At 45.0% G+C, this 13470-nt stretch overlaps 1 protein-coding gene across 2 annotated transcripts; it reads right to left on the bottom strand.

The window, feature by feature from the left end:
• On the bottom strand, positions 1–12773 carry LOC111586745 (uncharacterized). Of its 2 annotated transcripts, XR_008602831.1 has the most exons (7): positions 12274–12773; positions 9243–10976; positions 7807–7961; positions 5836–5901; positions 5450–5635; positions 2034–3761; positions 1–1712 (listed from the first exon to the last, which is right to left on the bottom strand). XR_008602831.1 is itself a non-coding variant. In XM_023296538.3 (6 exons), exons 2-6 carry the CDS (start codon positions 9959–9961, stop codon positions 2635–2637), a joined length of 2253 nt encoding a protein of 750 aa, XP_023152306.2. In that variant the 5' UTR covers positions 9962–10976; positions 12274–12773; the 3' UTR covers positions 1–2634. The 2 variants fall into 2 exon arrangements, 1 of the variants encoding a protein (XP_023152306.2); XM_023296538.3 differs by having other exon boundaries at positions 1–3761.
• Between the last annotated feature and the right edge of the window lie 697 nt (positions 12774–13470).

Below are 13470 nucleotides of genomic sequence, written 5' to 3'. Positions count from 1 at the left end.
TTGTTTTTTTTCCCACCAACTTTATTATACAAATTCTGTGTAAGTCACTGTCGTATCCAAGGGGATCAATGCATCGAACAATAACAAAAGGGTCGATTTGAAATTTATAGGCATGAAAATAAATCCATGAATTTGTCATCAGTGGCCGTGAACCCTCCACGCTCTAAATGAAATCATAATGGTAAAAACTGCCACCATATTCATTCATTTCCGTCTTAAAACGAGCCTCTTCTCCTCCCGCCTTCCTAAATAAACCAGCCGAGGAGGTTCGTGACGATAAAAAGAGACAACAAAATGCTATGAGTTCGGCACTGTACAATTCATTAAATACTAACACAGAGGTTTTTTATTTATTTTTCTTAGAATCCTCAAATTAATGTCACTCAAAATATTCTGATTGTACTAGCTATACAAAATACGATACTTGCACAAATTAGATTAACCATTTATAAAATCGCGATGATGATGATTCGATGGATATGGCTTGTGAGATTTTACAGACTTTGCTACAGACCTTTTTGTGGCTCTATTTTTTTTTTTAAAAATCTAATACTACTGTATGTCATCTGTCCTATTTCCCTGAAAAAGACACTCGAAGCGTTCGGGGTTTCCGTCCGTCTGTCTCCTACCTGCGTAATAAACATTCATCCCAACACTCATACGTTTATGGCGTCGCGGGTTCTGCAGGCAGAGAACCCTCGGTGAGTCCTAACCGTCCCTCGCTGGCTGTTTCACCTACACTCACATCTAGAAAGCTGCAGATTGTTTTCGGCGTTTTTGAGTGGGAAAAAAAACAAAGTCGTAAGGTCGATGTCGAGGCACACAGCTGGAGAGTCGACCGGCGGCGACCTTTAAAAATCCGGGCCTCTCTACGAAATGGAGCTGGCATGCATCGATATCTGGAATGTTCTAGAAACGTTGTGACCAAGATGTATGGAAAGAAAGACCGACTAGTCGTGAGAGTTACCTTAAAAAACAATAAACACGTAAATCCCACCAAGTAAAAGAACATCACACCATAAGATAATCGTTAATAATAACCATAACAGTTATAATAATTATTAATAATAACACGCCATCATATTCAGAACAACTACACTGAGCACTGTGTATAGGAAGATTGTCCAAATGTGGAATCTGGTTTCAGAACCGAGCTGCGATTATAACCTCTGATAGAAAACTAAAGAAATCCTTCCGTCCGTCCGTCCGTCCATCTGTCCGTCCGTCGACCGGCTGAATGTAAACCTCGGGGACACAAAGCGTCTGGTGCAAATATCACGGGGGTAGAATTGTGCAAAAGTTTAGTCTCCATCTTTGAACTGTGCTTAGATTTTAGATCTTTTTTTGTTGTTGTTGTACACATTAATACTTAATACAGCATGACAATATCAACACAAAATCAATAGAAAGAGATAGCATTTATATGGACCACAGATATCACAGACTACAGTATATAGGATAGGATAGCCCTTAGTATTGAGAAGCGTTGTTATTGATGGTTTTTTACTCTTTTCTATTTTTTTTGGTTGTTTTTTGTGTATTTTTGTGTTTTTTTTTTAACTGGCTGAAGTGCGTTATGATACAGCAGGTCTTGGTGTCGAGGACGGGAAGGGCTTCCTAACCATCCGAGTCTCTTACGGCACTCGGCGCCATGCAGGAGGAGGCCTCGGGTCGCCCTCATCCTGTACAGAATCTCACTGATAATCTGTCACCTGGCGAGAATAATATCAGTAACAGAAGAATAAAACGGTGATTGTCAGACCAGCTTACCCTGTGGTGTTTTTTTTTGTACTTCCATAAATGGCTTTGAAGGACAGTTGTGTAAGTGCAACTTCTGCGTCACGTCTATTTATTTGTGCTCTGTAGAAAAACCTTCCAATCTACATTAAAGCCTCTTCGTCGGTAAACTGAACACTTTCGTCTCTCGGTTCTGTCAGATTTTTCAGTTTTTGTTTGTTTTTTTTGATGGCTCTGTACTATTTAGTAGCCCATTGTTTGTACAGGTAGGTCCTGATCTACAGGTGGGAACTCACCTGTCACACTGCTGTGGGTGGAACAGTGGATCACGGCGAGCTCCTCTGGGGGTTTCAGCTAAGGTCACATGGAAAACGAGGCAAACCAGGCATCGGATCGGCAACGTGGGCACGTCACTTTGAATCGGAACCAGCCCAGGCTTTGTCTGCTAGCTTAGAAGCAAGTTGAGTCTGAGACCTCCAGAATCCAGAGTAAAGTTCAGGTGCAGTTTGTAAATCGGTGAGCAGACAGTTCAGGTCGGCGGCTCTGAATCTCTGTGATATTAATATTCCACACAGTTCTCTATCTAATATGGCTCCTGAGTACTTCTTTAGAAACATATATAAAAACTAAATATGAACGACACTCCTGCTTCCCTCCCAGTCAGTCTCTCTGAGTAATGGCACTGCTGTTTATGGCAATATGGCGAATTCGGTTACAAAATATGGCTGATGTACTGTTAGGCTATCACACAGGTGAACCGCTGTTCCCCTTCCGAGAGCTTTAATCTGATAATATTCAAGCTATTTAATTACAATTAACACTAATCTGAATAAAGACATGATACTGGTACTATTATACTTGATACTTCTAGTTTAGCTGTAGATCTAGTCGTCGAACTCACACCGTCACCTCGTTTTTACTTCCCGTCCTGATGCCCTGGCTGCCTCCGCCGCTGCCTGCCGACCCCCCGCCGCCGCCGCTGCCGCCGCTGCCTCCACCTCCTGGTATGAAATGTAGCTGCTCGATGGTGTTCTGCCTTTTTGCTGCGAAAGCCATCCTCCTGGCGCTGTGGCCCCCCAGTGTTCCCGTTCCCATAACGACCCCACCAGACCCGGGCATCTCCCCCGCCCAGCCCATCCCTCCGCTCATGTGGCCAGTCATGGCGGCATTGCTGCGCTCCTGCTCGCGCCCGGACGTTGGATGAGAGTTCATCTTGATCATGTGGTGGCGGTCCAGGGAGGGCGTGGCGCAGACATTCTGCTGGGACTGGGCCTTCTGCTGGCGGGGCAGCGTGGGGACGATGCCCCCTGTGTGGGCGTAGGGATCCACCACGCCCATCCCGCCCATCCTGTCCTCCAGGTGGTCGGGGGACATCAGCAGCCTATCCTCCCTCCGGTCATCCCTTCGATCGTCCCTCCGATCGTCCCTCCGGTCATCCCTTCGGTCGTCCCTCCGATCGTCTCTTCGATCTTCCCTTCGGTCGTCCCTCCGATCATCCCTTCGGTCATCCCTTCGATCGTCCCTCCGATCATCCCTTCGATCGTCCCTCCGATCATCCCTTCGATCATCCCTCCGATCATCCCTCCGGTCATCCCTCTTCCTGGTGAGCGTCTGTGTGTTGGAGTTCTTGTTGGAGGCTGCCATGGCTTTGTAGTACTGGTGCTGCTGGTTCTTGGAGAGCCGCGACAGGGTGCCGGTGTTTCCGGGGACGTCGCCCATGTTGAGCAGCTGGTCGGTGGACTTGACCTTCCTCGGCGGCTTGGACAGGGTGTCATAGTTGGGGTTGAACTGGGGCTCGGGCAGGTCCAGGGGGTATGGGTTGGGGGTGGGTGAGGCGGGCATGCCGGAGGGCGGCGGTGGAATCCAGGGGCGGACGGCGTGCCGGGGGAGGGTCCCTCTGCCGCTCAGGGTGTAGTCGCCACCCCAGTGGAGGTGGTGCTGGGAGGACTGGAGGGCCGGCTGGGCGGTGTGGGGACGACGCTTGGTGGTGCAGTAACCAGACGAGTATTCATCCAGACCTTTCTCTGGAAACCAAACAGAATCAACCCATTTATCACCCAGAAAACACAATCAGAACAAAGGGGGTCATTAACTAGATGTATGGTGGCAAAACTAACCTTTAACCCGTTGTTGCGCAACATGGGTCAAAAGTGACCCAAATCCAATGAAAAATGGGTATCTCCTCACCCACACTGCACATCAAAGGGTTACAGTTGCAAATGGTGAACTGTGTTGGCATTATAATTAGAATTCTACTTAATTTGAGAGAAGATAAGATAAGCTCAGCCAAACTAAGCTAACCTAAGCTAGGCTAAGCTGGACAAGTATTCATCCAGACCTTTCTCTGGAAACCAAACAGAATTAACCCATTTATCAGCACCAAAAACAGAATCAGAACACAGGAGGTCACTTCAATACGTGCATGGTAGCAAAATGAAAATGTACTGATTTAGATAAACCTTTAAAGTTACAAATGGTGAGTTGTTTTGACATAATAATGTTGGTAGTCACAGAACCTTAACATCATGTTTAAGATAAGCTAAGCTAAGCTAAGCTAACAAACACAACTATTCTGTTTATCACCACAGAAAGCAGCATCAGAACACATGGGGTCACTTCAACACGTCCACAGAAGCAAGATAAATCTTTAAAGTTACAAGCGGTAAGTTGTGTTGACATTCTAATGTTACACCAAATTAGCATTGTGTTTAATTTGAGATAAGATAAAACTTTACTGGACAGAATTAAGTCGCTTATCACCACCGAACTAAGGGAATCACTTATTTTTGTGCTTGAAAATGTATTGAATGAGTTGTGTTGACATGATGTACCAACTTAACATTGCATTTAAGATGAGATAAAATATAGAAATAAAAAAAGACATAACATAAGAAATGCAGAATAGCAATAAGCTACACTAGTGAAACACAATAAATGAGCTAAAATAAGGCTAGAATTGATTAATTCACTCCAAGGCAATGGGTCCATTTGGTACAATTAGTCTTAATGAAGAGCAACTCCACTAATTAAAGCTGCAACTATTGATTATTCTCAGTGTTCATTATTTCTGGATTAATCAATCAATTGTTTGTCTTTGAAGTGTCAGAAAATGGCACACACAAAATTATTTTTTGCTGCTGCTGAGCTGCAATCACAGAATTTAGACTGTCATAACAGAAAAATTACTCAAACCGATTAATTGATTATCAAATTATTGATTATTTGTTGCATCTCTATAAGGAAATTAGTGCATTTTGAGTCTTTTGATGCTTCTTCTGCTTCAACAGTCCACACAGAGAAGCACTGATCTGCATGTTTTTGTGCTTTGGAGACATAATTTCATGTCAAAACACTGATTCCAGCTGTTATTTCTTGCTGCTGCTGAGCTGAAACATTTGTTTCCAGAGCTGAAATCACAGAATTTAGACTGTTTTACCTCAACCTGATTAATTAGTTGTCAAATTATTGATTATTTGTCGCAGCTCTATAAGGAAATTAGTGCATTTTGAGTCTTTTAATGCTTCTTCTGCTTCAACAATCCACACATAAACACTGATCTGCATGTTTTTCTGCATTGGAGACATAATTTTATGTTAAAACACCGATTCCAGCTGTTATTTTTGCTGCTGTTGAGCTGAAACTCCTGCTTTTTAGAGGTGTTTGTTCTAAAACAGCTGTTCTGGGAGGTAAGCTGCAGACGGAGGCGACTCACCGAGACGTTTGAGGGACGAGTATCGGTTGAGCTCGGTCTTGGTGGCGCTCTCATAGGAGGGCGGCAGCTGGGCCAGGTTGTGCAGGGAGTGGTGGAAGGAGGGCTGGGACTTGGTGTTGTTGTGCTTGCTGGAGAGCAGCGTTCCTCCGGCCGCCAGCTGAGCGTTGTTCATCCGAGGTGTTCGTTCTGCAGGGACGAGACGGCGGAGTGTTAAATGAGATCTGCTCCTCTGGATGGGAGAGATTTTAACTTGCTTTCAGCGCCAATGATTGTCATCATTGTGGGGATGAATGGGGCTGCTCGGGAGCTCCAAACGAAGCTGAATGAAGTAAATGAAGCATCGGAGCGATTACATGTAATTTACATGGAAGCCGGCAGCTGCTTACCGATGGTTGCGGTGTGTTTGGGGCTGGAGCCTGACGAGTGGATGAAATTGTGCTGCAAATTGCCCACTGCAAGTCAAAAGAACAGGAATTTTTTTTAAAAAAGCATGAAATAAAAAAATTTTAAAAACTGCTCACAAAATGGAAGTCAGGCAGGTTTTAGCTGAAAAGATCAAGTCAGCTGCAGATCCAGCTGCATCACAGAAACACACATCTGCATGTTTGTGTATTAAAATAAAAATTAACTGCATCTTTTCCACCAGAAAATAACCAGATATGCAGGAAATATTCATATTTAAGAAGCTAAAATCACAGAATTTAGACTGTTTTAGTGGAAAATAACACTAACTGGTTAATCAATCAATTATTTGGTCTCTAAAATTTGGGAAAATGGTGAAAAACGTGGATCAGAGTTTCCTTAAATGTCTTGTTTAGTCCAAATATATTCAATTTACTGTCAAAGAGGAAAGAACCCAGAAAATATTCACATTTAAGAATTTAGACTGTTTTTAATGGAAAATGACTCAAACTGATAATCAACATAGTAGATTGTCAGCTAATCGATTAACAGCTGCAGCTCTACAAGGAAACGGAAATTTTGACAATTCAAAATGTGACGTATTAATGAAAAGATAATTAATGCTGCAACTAAAAACAGAGTCATTGTAGAATCTTGACCTTAAAGAAACTTGTTTGGTAAATTCTCAACAGTCTTTTTTCTCTACTGGAGAACACTTTGTTGTTTTTAATGTGGTGCATATTTGAGTTAATAATTATTTTTAATGTCAATTATTCCATCACGTAAATTTAAAATAACTGATTCCGACTCTAAAATGTCACAAAATGGTGCAAAAGTCTTGTCAAATGTCTTGTTTTGTCCAAAGATCTTCAGTTTACCGTCATAGAGGAAAGAAACCAGAAAATATTCGCATTTAAGGAGCAGAAATCACAGAATTTAGACTGTTATTTATAAAATAAACTACTGAAACCAATTACTAAAATAGTTGGAGATTAATTTAATTAAATGACTGAACGATTAATCAGTTATTTTCTATATTTTTTTGGCCTTTTTTTTTTTATTAGATAGAGACAGTGAAGCGGCAGATAGGAAAGTAGGGAGAAGAGTGGGGGGACGGCATGCAGCGAAGGGCTGCGAGCGGGAATCAAACCCGGGTCGCTGCATCGGGGTCCAGCCCCTGCACATGGGTCGCCCACTTAACCCGCTGAGCTATACGAGCACCCAATTAATCAGTTAATCATTGTATTTTAAGATGACTATCATATTATCAACTAATATTGAGGATTTTTATCTTAAAATTTATGCTTTTTCAGTAAATTCTCGACACTAAACTTTAAACTCTATTGGAAAACATTTAACTTAATTATGTTTTTCCGTTATTCTGTCACTTGATTTCTGGATTCACTGATTTAGGACAAAAATTTCACAAAATGGTGGAAACTTGTTCTCCAATGCCCTGTTTTTTCCAGAGATCTTCAGTTTACTTTCATAGAGGAGGAAAGAAACCAGAAAATATTCACATTTATGAAGCTGAAATCACAGAATTTAGATTTTTTTTCTTAAATTGATTATTAGAATAGTTGGAGATTAATCAAATTAATCGACTAAATGACTGTATATGAATGTCAGTCTTGCCTTTAGTGGATATTAACACATACACAGTGATGAGTAAACACGAAAAACAACATGCTATTTATTATTTTTCAGTGTCTAACTGATCGACTAACTCTTGATATACATCTACAATCTACACAGAAGCACTTTTCTGCATATTTTTGACATAATTGCACATTTTCTTAGTGAAATTACAGCGGTTAAAGTTTGTTTTTTTAGCTTACTACTAATCAGAACTCTATTTTTAGTCTGTCTCCTGAAGGATAACGCTGCCTCCATGCAGAGACACAATGAGCCTCGGTCGCTACAAAAAGCTCCGATTGTTCCCTAAAGCTGCTCACATCTGTTGTCCTTGCTGGGCAGTCCCGGGGCGTACAGGTTCTTCTGAGGCCTCCCCAGCGTCCCCTGACCATCGGCTACCGCCAGGGCCACGCTGTTGTTCCTCTCGTCCTGCTGCACCGGACTCGACTGGTGCCGCAACATGTCCACCAGGGCTCTGAACACGCAATGAAACACGAGACAAAACAGGCGATGAACGTTGTTTACTGCACACAACGTCAGGCCGATTCACACCGTAGGACCTGCAATGATCTTATTATAAACACTGGGCACAAAGCAGGTTCATTTAGACATTTAAATCAACCATAAATGTGTGAAAATGAAGCTGTTGAAGCAATTCAAAGCACAAGAGCAATAATTAATGCTGCAACTATCAGCGTTAATTAGTTCCTGCATTAATCGATCAGCTGTTTGGTCAGAAAATGGTGAGAAAATGTCTTGTTTTGCCCAAAGATCTTCAGTTTACTGTCATAGAGGAGGAAAGAAACCAGAAAATATTCACATTTAAGAAGCTGAAATCACAGAAATTAGACAGTTTTTTTTTTATTGAAAACTATAATAGTTGGTAACTAATGTAAAAAAAATTAGTGCTGCAACTACCAATAATGTAGAATCTTAACCTTAATACTTATCTTAATACTTATCTTTACTTAATAAATATCAACACCAATCTGATTTCTCTATTTAGTTGTTAATAATGGGCTGTATACCAGATTTATTGAATATTTCCATTGTCGATTATTCTGTCCATTAATTTCTGGATGAACTGATCAATTGTTTGGTCTCTAAAATGTCAGAAAATAGTGAAAAACGTCTTATTTAGTCCAAAGATCTTCAGTTTACTGTCATAGAGGAGGGAAGAAATCAGAAAATATTCACATTTAAGGAACTGAAATGACAGATTTTTGACTATTTTCATTCATATTTATTAGTTAATTCTCTGAAAATCACAGCTTTTCTTTTAAAAATTGCTGAAACTGAATCAGAAATTGTCAAAATAGTTATCGATGAAACAGTTAATCAGTTAATCGCTGCAGCTCTCAGAGTTATTTTGATTTACTTATGATGCGGATGATGCACACTGATGAATAAATGTAAAAAAATAACACACTATTCAGTATTCTTCATCCTCTAATCAACCAACCAACCGTTAATATGCGTCTAAGAGCATCTTCTCCCACCAGACAGAAAACTGTGACCTGCTCAGAAATCAAAGTCCTGATTGCCAAGGCTGCAGGCCATACATGAGCCGAGGAAGCCAAGAGGAAACCAAAACAGCCATGATTCCTGCAGCAGCCACTCGGTGGAGATGAAATATGTTTCAGCTGATGACTAATAACATTATTCTGATTCCAGAATGATGAATCTGGGCCATTTATGGAGCTCTGCAGACCTAATTTCATCACAGTGCTGGTGGCAGATGGAGCGAGAACCTCACCTGGGCATGTTCAGGTCCCTCTGCTGGGCCTCCTGCTGCACCTTATTGAAGACCACCTTGATGCCCACGGCCACGGCCACCATGAACACCACCACGCCGCCGATCACGAAGCCGGTGTTGTGGCTCTGCAGTTTCAGCGGGTCGAAGTCGGGTTCGTTGGTCAGCTCCTCGGAGATGATCATGGTCTCCGTCTGCGGCTTGGCCCAGTCCGGGGAGTGGTAGTTCTTGCAGCTGTCCTGGTCCAGCTGCCGGCTCCGGTCCGGGCAGCAGAACCGGTAGTGGCAGGTCCCGCAGCAGTACACAAAAGTGTCTTTGGAGCAGTTGAAGGCGCTGTCGAAGTGCCCCATCACGTCGTAGTAGCCCCGGCACACGTCCATCCACAGCTCCACCATGCGAGGCGGGATTGGCGCCACCTGGGCGGCACCTAGCGGCGGCGCTAGGGCCTCCGACGAGGTGACGTTCTTGGGGAACATCACCTGGGGGAGGGGCCTCCGCGGCGTCTCCAGGACCCCATCTGGAGGGTCCGACTCCGGGGCTTTGGTCCGGCCCTGGAGGGCGGCCGGCTGGATGGCAAGGAGCAGCGAGGGGCTGGCGTCGGGCGGCCAGCTGGGGGGCTGAGGAGGGGGGGACGCCGAGGTCTCCACCACAGTGGTGAGGGGGGCGGTGAGGAGGGAGAGCAGGGAGACGGCGAGGACTCGGAGATTGGTGGTGGGCGTCATTTTTACATGACTAAGACATCTATTTTCTGTTGTTGACTCAATGCAGCCACAACGCTGTATCCGCTAGTTTAACCCACTAAAGCTGAAGGGTTCCTGTGCTCATTCAGGATGGAGCCGGCTGGTGGAAGTCTGTTCTCTGCTGCTGTCGCTGTAATAATAATTACAAAAGGTCGGGAGCAATGAAGCTGCAGAGGGACAAATGCTGGCAGGATGTTTTTTAGAGGCTCTGCTATTAAAACCTGCAGGAGAGGAACGCTGGAAGCTCCAGAATCTACGTTAAAAAAAGGACAAACTGAGAACAACAATCTTGGTGCTTTTCAGTCCAGGAGAAGGTGAAGCTATTCTGGGAGAAATGTGGCATTCGGGTACATTCCTGCGCTGGTCGTGGCACTTTGATGTAAACACTTTGTTCGCTCTTCTGTACATTCAGAACGGGTACTTATTTAGCAAATCTGGGGGGAAAAAACATGCATTAAATCTGCATTCATGTCGTATATTTGGTGCTTTCTGCTGCTGTAAACAATCAGTGAGCGTCCATGAACGCCGGCCTGTGCTCTGGGACTGTGGCCGATCGCAAACCGGCCCCGCAGAATGAGTCAAACGCCAGGATTTCAAAGCTTTCAGGCACAGAGTGTCACTCAGCCGGATCTCAGATTCACAAGTGAAATTTGCCTTGGAAGAAATATCACTTTTTTGCAAAGAGGAAATATGTAAATGGCGTGGAGTTATTGTGTCGGAGGTGTTGGGCAATAATAGACAGAGGCAGATCTGTCTCCCACAGAAATTATAATTACATGTAATTATCAGAACGTCCCTATCTGTGGCGGGGGATGTAGGCACAGACCGGGGAGGATGGATGGAGGGAGGATAAGGGGGGAGATGCTGCCGCCGCCGTCGGTTTCGGTTACGAGCTCCTCTAACCTTCTGAAGAGGGAAGCAGCAGCAGTTTCTCCTCTGACTAATGTTCCGAAAAGGTTCTCCTGGGGGGCCACTCTTCTTCTCCTTCTTCTTCTTCCTGCAGAAATCACAAAACAGCACACGTGAGATTAGAAACCTTACCCCTGCTACCCCCCCTTTGTTTTGTATTGAAAAGAAAGAAAGCAAGGGGCACAAATGATGCAGGGTTTGGAGAGATTTAAACGGAAAAAGCAGAGAGCAATTGTGGCGAGCGGGAAGAGCCAGAGGTATAGATGCAGAGACGACCGTGAGTGGGAGGGCGGTGTGTGGGTGGCACAGAATCAAGTACATTTCTCCCAGCAGCACTCACCAACACAACGCCACACAAACACGGCGCGATCAATTAAAGGGCAACGCTGTGCAACCAGGCTTTTTGCTTGTTTTTTCTTTTTTTTATAATTTAAATGTGTGTCAGCACAGTGTGAGAGACTTCTTATGTCCCTGCTTGGAGCTCCTTCTCGTTTCCTTTCCTTCTCCTCCTCCTTTCTTTCTCCCTCTTTTCCCTGCCTCTCTCTTGTCTTTCTCAGATTCAGTGCGTGGGTTGAGGCAGCTAACTCTCTCAGAATAGCACTGCAGCTCCTGTCTGTGCTGCTGAGTGGAAGAGAAAAAAGGGAGAAAAGGCAGTCCGATGGCTCTGCAGCCAGCCAGCAGAAAAGACTCCACATCTGTGAGTCTCCAGAAAAATAATTAGACAACAAAAAACACACAAATCAGTCCTCGAAAGCTGACAAACAAAAGCAGATCTGTGCTCCTGGAGGTTTTTTGCTTCCATGCAGCGGAACCAGAGGGAGAACACCACATTTCAACAGGTGTCATCTGGAAATAAAACAAAATGGCCTCTTTTTTTCTCCACCTGCATGTTGGAGAAAATAAAAATTAAAGTTAGAATAAAAAAAAAACCAGAATAAAGATGCGTGAAAGACTTTATCTGCTGCGCAACCGCGTCCATAAGTTTACGCTTTATGGACATGACTTGCATGTATCGGGGAGAGCGTGCGTGCGTGCGTGTGCGTGGGTGTATCAGTGCCGGTGTGTGTGTGTGTGTGTGTGTGTGTGTGTGTGTGTGTGTGTGTAGTCCGGCTGCATGTGTCGGTGTGTTAATATGTTCCTAATGTCCTCCTTTAATGGACCAAAGTGCCGGAGAACATGTCTGCGCACAAAAGACGCAGCGATGTGGCGCAGCTTCAACACACGCACGCAACAGCCTCAAAAAACAAAAAACAAACACACACAAACACAGGGTTTATCGTGCACAATCACGGACACACACACGGCGACACACAATCGGTTTTTCCTGTCTTTTTTTGCGCTAATTGCAGCTGCTTTAGCGGAAAGTGCGGAGCGTCGTGTCTTACCTGCGCCGCTGCTGCTGGAGGGATGCGGGGAGTCTGCGCACTGTTGCTGGCTCCGCTGACACCTGTTCTGGTTCCTCACCGGTTCCGCTCCGGTTCGTGATCCGGTAGAACTCTCTGATTCATGGTCTGGAACCTCCAACAGTCCGCTTTCTTCCCTCCTCAGACGGTGGAAGTTCGGAGCGCACCGAGGCGGGCGCTCTGCTCCATCTCCAGCCGACAAACAGGATCCGCCGCTCGCTGCGCCTCCTGGCCTCACGGAGGTCCGCCGGTGGGGGAGCGCTGTGATTGGTCGCTCAGACTGGTGCTGCTGATGCTCATTAGGCCTGATTCAACCGGTGCCGCTCATCCGCCAAAAGATCCACCGGAGAACATCTGAGAACATCTGGACGGAGAGGAGAAAAAAAAACTGGAGCGGAGAAAGAAGAAGTTGGAGAATCCAGGAAGACCTCCAGATCCAAGCGGAGGGAGCGTGCGTGTGATTCCAGTGTGTGTGTGTTTGTGTGTGCGGGAGAGAGAGAAACACACACACACACACACACACACACACACACACACACACACACACACACACACACACACACACACACACACACACACACACACACACGCAGAGAGACACGGTTGCCACAGCAACTGTGTCATTATGTTGGTGGCAATTATGAAAGCGATGAAAACGGGGAAGGGGAGAGGATTGGCGCAAAAAGCTCCAACACTGGAGCGAGAACGAAACTGTCAATTAGACTCAGACCTACACTGACAAGCAGGAGGAGGAGGAGGTGCAGGAGGAGAAAGAAGAGGTGCAGGAGGAGGAGAAGATGGAAGAAGAACAGGAGGAGAAGGAGGGGGTGCATAAGGAGAAGGTGGCAGAAAAAGAACAAGAGAAGGAGGAGGTGAAGCAGGAGGTGCAGTAGAACTAGGAGATGGAGGAGTAGGAGAAGATGAAAGAAGAAGAACAGGCGGAAAAGGAGGAAGTGAAGCAGGAGGTGCAGTAGAACCAGGAGATGGAGGAGTAGGAATAGGAGCAGGGAATGGAGGAGGAGCAGGAGGCAAAGCAAGAGGAGAAGAAGCACAAGTATGTGGATGTGCAGGAGGAGAAGGAGGAGGTGCAGGAGGAGATGCAGTAGAACGAGGAGGTGGAGGTGAAAGAAGAACAGGAGGAGAGGGAGAAGGTGCAGCAGGAGGTTCAGGATAACCAGG

Source organism: Amphiprion ocellaris, chromosome 9 (assembly GCF_022539595.1).
Source record: "Amphiprion ocellaris isolate individual 3 ecotype Okinawa chromosome 9, ASM2253959v1, whole genome shotgun sequence".
Taxonomy (NCBI): domain Eukaryota; kingdom Metazoa; phylum Chordata; class Actinopteri; family Pomacentridae; genus Amphiprion; species Amphiprion ocellaris.
This window is presented reverse-complemented; position numbering and strand designations above follow the sequence as displayed.